The sequence below is a fragment of the Varroa jacobsoni genome, unplaced genomic scaffold (assembly GCF_002532875.2).
Source record: "Varroa jacobsoni isolate VJ856 unplaced genomic scaffold, vjacob_1.0 scaffold_279, whole genome shotgun sequence".
NCBI lineage: Eukaryota > Metazoa > Arthropoda > Arachnida > Mesostigmata > Varroidae > Varroa > Varroa jacobsoni.
In genome coordinates, this window is record NW_019213181.1 from 34,332 (window position 1) to 44,140 (window position 9,809).

Sequence of the window (9,809 nt, forward strand, 5' to 3'; positions counted from 1 at the left end):
ATAGGTTAGGCACGAAAAAAGCCAATTTCAAATGATATGAAGCACAATCTATTACGCGGCGGCGGTACTGGGCCCATTCCCAGTACGAGAAAGTTCGCTAACATTTGAAATCGTTATACTGGTAGAAACATGGGCCTCGTAGTTTGTAGCCACCTAACGAATGTTGAATGTGTAAACGTTTATGCGTTTATGTAACAGCGCCGGATAGGGCTTTGAAGCCATGCATGCAGTTGGTTAATTTGTATCCTTTATTGTCAACTATTGAAGTACAATGTCGCGCAACTTCAGTTCGATCATCCAATTCGGAAATCGATCAAGTGTGTTTTGCATCGTGTGGCAGTATTCAACGCGCAAATACTAAATCATACATTTATAATTACCATGTATCGTAGTTTTTCATATTGGACTTGAAATAACTGAAAAAAATGTATTGATATATCTATAAGTAGTCTATAAGTCCCTATCTATAAGTAGTGTCCTGTGGGGGTCCATATAAAAGATGAGCTTTCGTTGACCAAATACGAGAGCTATAGCGACACGGCCAATGCCAGCCAGAGAAAAAGCGAGGTCCCATTTTGCAGCGCAGTATAGTTTCCAACAATTTCTATGCTTAAAAATCTCAAACGCCTCAAATCGACGGACTTAAATCGAAGTCGTCAAAATCTATCAAATGATTAGCTACTAGGCAGCTGAAGGCAAATTGTTTTTTGCAAACGAGATTTTGTTGATTCGCACTTTCGTAGATAGATAGCGGCACTGCTGTTAGTTTTCATGATTCTGTATGGCACTGCGGTTAGCAATACCAGCCTTTTGTTTGAAGGTTGTGCTATGTAATACCTCATGTGCACCGCCCAGATTATTGCGCGCCTGAACAATGAATCTGGAGACTTACCCGACTGTAATGTATGACGAAATATTGACGGCAATGGAACGCACATAGGTAAGCAATTTGTACATGCTAACTGGACACCTACAAGGATCTCAGTAAGCTTTAATTTTCGAGATACCTATATACGCTTTCAGCTGATGGGTCTACTCCGTTTAGAACTACAAGATGGTTTTTCGCTAATAATGCAGGCTTAAGATTTATTTACCACGGACTAATTTCTGAACTCAACAAAGAAGTTTAAAAACGAAACTTAGAAAAAAAACGAACGATAATAATCTACACTTCTACCTAGTTTTTGGCTACATGGCTTTTATCCAGCTTGCGTATCAGTTCCCGCTTTGACATTTGTATATTTCAATACTTTGACACTTGTAAATTGTGTGCTTGGGTAATTTAAAGATAGAAGCGTACCTCCGTAAATAATTTTTTTTAGTTCACTCAAAATCTTCTGTAAGCTCTTTGCTTCTAACTTAGATCTACAATACGCAGTGAGCCGCATAGACAACATTATGATCTATTTTACTGGGGTTCTTTAGACTTCTGGGGAATATGTGAAGTTTTAAAAGGAACCATCTTAAGTATCATAAACGTTAACACAGTCCCCAAAGGAACTACTCAGCCATTGCGGTATGCGCTCACACTGTTTGACTTTTAACCTCATCATTTGTAATAATGAAAAGGATAGGCATACTATTTGTAATTGCTATTAGCCTCTAATCTTGTTTTTCTAAGACAAAAAAAGGTAATTGGGCTGTGAAAATAACTTGTGAGAGTGGGCAGGATTTGTATATACTGCTTGGATAATATGATACTCCAACCGATTCTTGTTGAAAGGTTGCTATCATGTACCCGTGGGGTCCTAATACAAACTGGGCAAAGCCTCTGCCATTGCAAACGATGAAAGAGCTTCTTCAGAATCACTTTCGCCGCCTCCAACAACTCATCCAAAATTGCGACATGAGTCCTAATCTATTCTTGGGAGATTAAAATCACCCAATGTAGCATTTGTTTGTTCGACATCGCACACACTGTAGAGCTCACCGATAAACTGTTTCGTGTGAAGAGTCAAGCTAAACACCAATTATTTGTACTGGAGGATCTGGAAAGAATAGGCCTACGACGATAAATTCTGACTTGTTGTTGATTTACTCGCATACTATCTCTCTATCTACGAAAACTGGGACATTGTCACCTTTTCAACTTCTTGCCGAGTCGCCTTTAATATCCCAGAAAAGGACACTGCTGCAGAACTTTCGTTTTCAATAATGCCTGCTACATTAATGCTTTTATTGTATGTAAGAATATCTATGACACTTAACTTTGCTATTGAAGGCACGCTGAACGCAATTTAGCATGATGTATTTCTGTGTTTACACCGCACAGGCCAATCTAGTCGCACCGAGGGTTCCGCCAACTAATGTTATAATAGTATAGTTATTGTTAAGCCATAAATTGGTTCGAGTTTATTTTTTCAAAGAACTTACAGACAATGATTCCTTTGTTTCATATGTCTTCGACAATGTCGACGTCTTCGACAGATGTCAGAGCCCAGCACGTCTCCCCACCCCACATTTGTTAGATGAGCATGTCTCTTATATCATTTTTTGGACCTATTTTGATAAACTACTATATCGGCATCTTCATCTATTGAAAGCTAGTAACATGAGCCTTGCATCATGTTTCCTAATATTTTTGTGGGTCGTCTGCTCTTTTTCGGGTTGTTGTGTCTACAGTCGTTTATTTGATATAGTTCCGCCATTCATGCACTCGAAATTGGCTCGAATCAATTTCCGTTTTCATACTGCGGCAGCCTTTGAGTGTTCTGCCAGATTTTAACATAGATACGTATTTGCAGTTATCTTCTTGGTCGACTTAGTTTTTAGCGCGAAGTTCCCCGCTGTCGATGCTGATCATTTGATTAGCAGTGACATCTTTTTTTTGAGATCTGACTTTTGCAATGATAACGGTGAGCCGTTACCACCGAAATGTTCGAAGTAATCCAGTAATAGGCACAAGTGAGTGAGCGGTCAGCCCTACACTGGCTCACTCAGTTCATGGAAGCGGTTATTTAATTGCCCATTTCGACCAAATCGTAGAAATCAACGGATTAAAGATTAAATTGCGCGCCGATTTTGGGACTGATGTCGCCATGACAGGAAGGTCCATACAGAAAAAATCCGCTGTCCATTGTTCAATATTGCAGCGTTCCGGTTGGAAACAGCGAACGATACATTCATTCGTTACTTCAGATGGTAGTTCACTACTTCACGTTGCCTAAGCCGCTCGGTTACACGATTGCCACTGCCTCTCTTTGAATCCTAGCTTATCTAAGCTACTTTTCATTCATGTTACCGAAATCTATCGGCCGCCAGCAGGTCTGCTTTCGGGCCAACATTTACACATGGACTTTCTGATAGCAAATGGCAAGTCTAATCGTTCCTGAGACGTTCGTGCATTCTATGAAAGTACATAGGTTTTTGAATATATAGCCTGACTCACATAATTAGTAATGTAGAAATGGGAAAACAGGCGTTTCATGCGTCCAACTTAGAACGTTCGCCAGATATTTATGATATCTGACATAGGGTGAATCATGATGACTGCAAAAACATCTTTTCTGCGACCTTCAATGGTTAATGAATAGGATACGCTCTGTTAATATAAAACGGATCAATAAGTGCTAGTGTGATCTTAGTGCCACTTAGGTATTAGCCACTAATAAGTACTGGCAGTCCATGGCCCAGTTTGGCCTATTATAATCACTGAATCTGCAGGTCGTATAATGTTGTAATGTAGGTCAAAGCACCCATGGTGTCTCATCACCTACCGTCGATATCGGACAGACCGTTTCTCAGCCAAATTAGTTTTTGGCTTATGGTTAATAGTTGATCTAGTTGAATAGCATTTCTAGCTGACTTAGCTGCGAATCCAGCTTGAAAACAAATCGACAAATAATAGTATATAATAAAGGAACAGACCGAAGCGTTGCGTGGAACACCCGTTCGATTCCTGAGCTCACGTCAACTCGAGCAGATTTTCTAGCAGAAAAAATATGTGTGACGAGAACGGTCCTGGGAGGTCTGAAGGCATAAAAATCGAAAAAAAAACCACACATCGTTAGCAAATGCTTACTAACTTAGGCGGACGTTGGGTATTTGATTGAGGTCGTGGAAAGCTAGGACGTGAGATTTCTGCTGTCTATGTCAATGCCAAACAGGCTATGTAAAGGAAACGATAAAGCAGTGTAGTATTGAAAATACGACGATATATTTGTTAAGAGAGGAGATTGTTATGCTTCGACCTTAATTTGTTTAGCGATCGGTACTGTCTTATTATGCAACCCTAAGTACACAGTTACAAATGTAGGGTTCGAAGCATTCGTGTACTACGAGTAAGTTGTGTAACTAGAGATAGGCATCTTTAGTAGTACCGTTGTGCGTACGGACAAAAAGAACACGAACACAGTCAGTGAAGTTATGTACGTGTTTATATTCTCTATTTACGAAGCTTACCGCATATTATATATAAAAAGAGCGCATGTTATCTTCGAACATGTATCGTTGAGTCTACACTAGTTTTCTAATTACGTGAAAGAGTCGCTAATAACTTAAACAGGCAACACCCAACCTTAACATCATGGCAATTCTAACTTTACCCCTCTACAGCCGAACGCTTCATGTTGTCGCGTTTTTACGATCAGACCCAGGTCGTTAGAGTTTGTTCTCTGCTTAGACGTCATCTCCCTATTTTTACTGCCCGAAATTAGTATCGCCCCGGGATAGCGCGAGATAACAACTACATCAGAGGAAATGCTGGAGGAGTACGTTGCGTGGCGAAATACCAAATGCAACATTGCAACCTTTTCGTCTAACTCTTAAAAATACCGTATTGATGTGAAGTTCTACTCGGGCATCCACGGGACCGACAGATCATAGTCAAGCTATCAGCTAAATAACAGCACAGACGGTGGTAGTATCTCGGAGAGATACACAAAATAGTTCTTTAGCCAAATATACGAAAACTGGCATTGTAATGCTTTAAAGAATGGCTAAATCGATGTCGGCACCATCAAGATAAATCAACCTATAGAATCCTACCAATTGGGGAATCCTACTTAATGAGATTTCTTCCTTAAAGAATAAAAAATGCTGTTTCGTTTATTTATGATAATTTTTACACGACTATAAATCAATATTGCGGTGCAACCATCGCAGAATTGTTGGACCTTAGTTATCGTGTAGGTTGTATATGTTATTCCACATAAGGGATTGCTAACTTAGCTATCTTTTACTTATGCTTTATATAGCTTTTTATCTCAATTTCAGTTGTAAGTTTTATATTTTTGTGTCTATTGTGTATAACTTAGCAAGCTACTTTAAGTTGCAACCAACTATCCAAAAAATAAAAAAAAAATTATTTCAACTACGAAGGGCTTAAGGGTGGACCTGAATAGTACACAGTTAGCCAAGATGTGACTTAACACTTAAGTACAATAGGCTTTTAGCGGGTTACGAGTCATCTGATTCAACTGTAGGCCTGCATTTTCCCGTATTGAAAAATAGCCTTGGCTCAGTGGCAAAAAGTAGCTATTGAATTTAATCACACTGTAAGAGTCTCAGTAGTGTAGCACTTTGGATTATATAGATGCATGTGCCCAAGGGTTTTACCTATGAGGCATTGACGAATTATTGGCGCAGGCAAGTAGTCTGCCAGCCTTATGCCTTTTGAAATTCTAGGTGTTTTTCCTTTGACCGGCCTCGCTGCAAAAAAGGAGAGAGAAGGGTCAAGAGTGACACACGATTTTGCCTACCAGAGCGCGTTTTACCGCTCTTAATAAATAAATCAGTAGAATTGAAAATAACTTTTCATAAAACTGCATGGTACTATCGACTCGTTCACATCGTGAAGCTTATTTAGAGCCGGTCTTTATGCAGTTTTTGAATGTTGTTTCAGCCTACGTAAGTCTTTGGTGAAAAGTACCTACTATATTGTAATATGACGGCTTTTACGTATTAAACTACTAATATTACTCAATTGACGCAATCTGCTTATTGGTTCACAAGCCAAACAAAGATATCTTTATTTTCTTGATGTCTCCATGATTATAACATAAAATGTTATATTTATTGGAACAATGCATTGTCCCTTTATTTTGGGACTTGTACTCTTTCTTGTTGGAATTTTAATGAAGGATTCTGTGTTTATCAAGCAACGACAATAGCGATGGCACACCAGGATGATAAAGGATGCTGTAACCTCGCAACAACTGCCTTTGAGGTTAATTCATTTGAACAGATACTTTGTAGCTATGTTTTGCCGGTGGAACAGATATTCAGGCGAGTATGTACAGTACGTTCGAAGGGTCTTTTTTAACATTATCTACCTATCATGGTATTCAACTTAGACGACCATTCTGTTGGCCAAAAATGGACAACTGCGAAGCAAAAGCTAGCTCAGCACCGGATCCATACTGGTACTTAACGTTTTGAACAGAAGGAATGTAGTCTGGTGCAGCTACAGGAGTCTGGCTGGCTGATGAAGGCGCATTGTAGGTTTGGGGAGCAGCGAGTGCATTCGGATAGGCAGGTGACGCTGGGTTTTGATAACGTGGCTGGAATTGAGTTAAGGCTGCCGTAGACGTCGGTCCTCCGAATGGCTGAGGGGCAACCTGTGGCAGGTTAGCTTCTGGCAGTTGTGGTTGATACGAGATGCTTGATGACCTGTGCTGCGGTGTTAAAGACGTGTATGGGGGTGTTATAGCAGGGGCGTATTGTACCCCTGGGTTCGATGTCGGCACGTACTGTGTGCTCGGTTCTTTTGACTGGTATTGAATAGGAGCTGGTTGGGTATATTGAGGTGGCGGCGGAGCTGGGGCATTATACTGAGGAGCTGCAGCCGTGTATTGCTGCGGAGAAGGCTGATATTGTTGCGGACGGGGCTGATATTGTTGTGACGGGGGCTGATATTGCGGGTACTGTTGCTGCGAGGCTTGATTTACAGAAGGCGTATTTATATAACGAGGCGCGGGAGCTGGAGCAGTGTACTGCGGCGGCAGTTGATACTGTGCCGGCAATGCAACTGGTCGTGTTGCCGATTCTGGAGCTTCAGCAGGAGCTGGCCGGGAGATCTGTATAGAACTGTATGGCTTGCCTGAGCTGGGATCTCCTTGGCTGACGGTGTACGAGAATCCTTTGCCTTCTGCGTTGAAATCAATCTGCGCCCCAAGTTCCTTGCCAGTACCCACCTTTTGGCGGTAGGAGGGGGCGAGAACGCCTAGTCCAATAGAGAATTTATCATCATCTTTGTCATTTTTTTGACCGACGACGAGGTATGAGAAGATCGCAATAGTCAAGACCTGTAAACATTAAAGAAAGATAGTCGAAATTATTAATTTGAACAAAATACATATGCTAAGGTATTTGCGTAAACCGCATACTAAATACTTTACAGATAGCACTGAAACAGAGAAAAAAAACACGTTTTAGCTTGCAAAGTGCATTAAACGACAAAATTTGTGCGAGGGTGACATAATATCAATTGAAAAAATATGTTATTGTGCGAAAACTACTGGAGATGCTGCTGCTACATCAAAATTTAAAATTTTACAATGACCTCCAGTTTGGAAAAACTACAACGCGGTCCTGTTTTATAAAGTATCTTTTCAAGATTTGAAACACATTCAATTTTTCAGCTAGCCCACTTAATAATAAACCAACATGCACTTCAACTAGTGATGGCCAACAATTGTAATGTTTGACACCGGCAAAATATGTCACCTTTGCTCGTTAGTATCAAACATGCGTTGTGATTGATCAGCGCTACCTCGATTATCTAATGCAGGCTCACAGAAAAACCTAACACACCTAGAGAGGTGCTTTCTTCTTCTAAACCTGAAAGATAGTTGACTCTATCGAGTTTACGGCACGATATAATATTCAACGATACAATTATATGTTCCATGTGTTTCTAATCCAATTGACGTTTGGCTAGCGCTAAACAAGCGTATATAGCCAGATACAGATACCTTTGGGTTTTCGGCCAAAAAGTAAGGCTTATATTTGAGTATTTCATTTTTAAAATTAACAGATCGATTCATCGGAAATCGTTTTAGTTTGACATATTACTAGTATTGATTTTTCATCAACCTATATGGATAGATTGTGTGATTTACTTAAAAGAACAAAATCATCTTGGTTGTCGTTTTGAAAATCGGAGAAGTCTTCTCACCACATCGTACATCTTCCCTTGATATCTGATATTCACTTTTATAACTGTTTTGCTGTTCCGCGATAAATTCGTGCCTCGGTGCAACGAGGCTCCTACTGAAAGGCTTCATACTGATCTCTGGCAGGTGTCGTAGAATGTTCTATAATTTTTGAAACATTTCCTTCAATACACTCTGCGATACCTAAAACGACATGACGTAAAACATCATTTAATATTCAAATGAAGAACTCGGTGAGGTTCTTCATTTGAATACTTCACTTCACCAGATTACCCTGAGATTCAAAGAACCGTCGGTTATATACTAGATTAGATGCGTTACGCAGAGGGATTCGAGGCATTTCGAACGTAATTTTTTAGTCATTTAGCTGCTGATATAGCCGTTTTATGACGTGACCACCTCGAGAAAACTTTTTAGTTATGAACGTCAAGTATGATCACATGAATATTGTCGCACTGGCTCCGTGACAAATTAAAATAATCGATGGACTTTAGATACAATATATAGTCGATCCACGCTAAAAATGGCTTCAGATAATTTGGACCGAAGTTTTTTCGTGTTACTGCCAAGATTTCTTCCAACATCACATAGTAGACACTTCAATTTCGCACTGTATATTGTTCAAGTACGCACCACTATCCAACTAAACTCAAACATTTCTCAGATCAAAGCAGATCCTCTCAGATTATCCTATTCCAATTGATTTTCGTAACGGGTTGAAGAGTGATCTATTAAAAAAAAAAAACACTCGAGTCACTTAGATAGGTCTGTTTTATAGACGGCGACTCAACCGCGCTCAATGGCTCAGTTTGGGGCCTATGAATGTAAAATGAATTCATCCATCCCCATCCATTCACGAATTATCTCCGATTCACAGTCACAGTCACCTTTAGGCACTCCACATTGATTTGAATGATTTGAAAAGCGACGTTTGACTAGAGAGAATCAATGAAATTTGGGCTGTACCAAAATAAGCCATTTTGAAGGATTCACTCTCAATGCCTGTATGGCGTGAAATGAAAAAATCTAATGCAAACCTTTTAATCACCTGATATACAACTCTTTATTGTAGGTATCATGTCTGTACAGTTTCAATAAAACCACAAACATTTTCAAAAAAAACTAGCCTCAATTACACATCAAGGAATAGGATATTTCATATGATGGCCAGTAGGAACCAGCGCAGACTATTCTTAACAATTACTACTGGCAAAAACCAATCTAGCAACTATATATTGGTTTTGTCTATCTTCCCATGAATAAGATCTAAAAAATGATGTTTGCCAATGATGTTTGTTTAATCGCCAGAGCGCCAGATCTGTTACGAGCAGCATCACTGGCAAAATGTTGCCCACCACGGATGCTTTATCTTGTAGAAAAAATTATCCAAGTTTTCCTACTAAGCGTAACGTAGCGCCATCTACAGGCTTTCGTCGAAAAAAACTAGAAAGGGATACTTTGAACCTTTCTTGGTATTCTAATGTAATACTTTCTTCAGGGAATACATTCTGTTGTACTGTTAAGCTGATCAATCCGACAGGACAAAAAGTATTAGCACGATATCGTGTCGTGGGCCGGAGATGTAGCTTTAGCCGACCTTTGGCAAATGACGATACAAATACGCGAACTTATGTAGATCTCAATTATCACTCTGTTTAATGGGTCGTTCGTGCCGATTGAGTGCATATCGCTCAC

General features: G+C 39.9%; 1 protein-coding gene across 2 annotated transcripts; it reads right to left on the bottom strand.

The window, feature by feature from the left end:
* Positions 1 to 5,937: 5,937 nt before the first annotated feature.
* On the bottom strand, positions 5,938 to 8,786 carry LOC111258956 (uncharacterized). Of its 2 annotated transcripts, none has more exons than XM_022830572.2 (2): positions 8,748 to 8,786; positions 5,938 to 7,244 (listed from the first exon to the last, which is right to left on the bottom strand). In XM_022830572.2, the coding sequence occupies exons 1-2, from the start codon at positions 8,769 to 8,771 to the stop codon at positions 6,285 to 6,287; spliced, it is 984 nt and encodes a 327-aa protein (XP_022686307.1). In that variant the 5' UTR covers positions 8,772 to 8,786; the 3' UTR covers positions 5,938 to 6,284. The 2 variants fall into 2 exon arrangements, with proteins under 2 accessions (XP_022686307.1, XP_022686308.1); XM_022830573.2 differs by lacking the exon at positions 8,748 to 8,786 and adding an exon at positions 8,117 to 8,143.
* Positions 8,787 to 9,809: the final 1,023 nt, after the last annotated feature.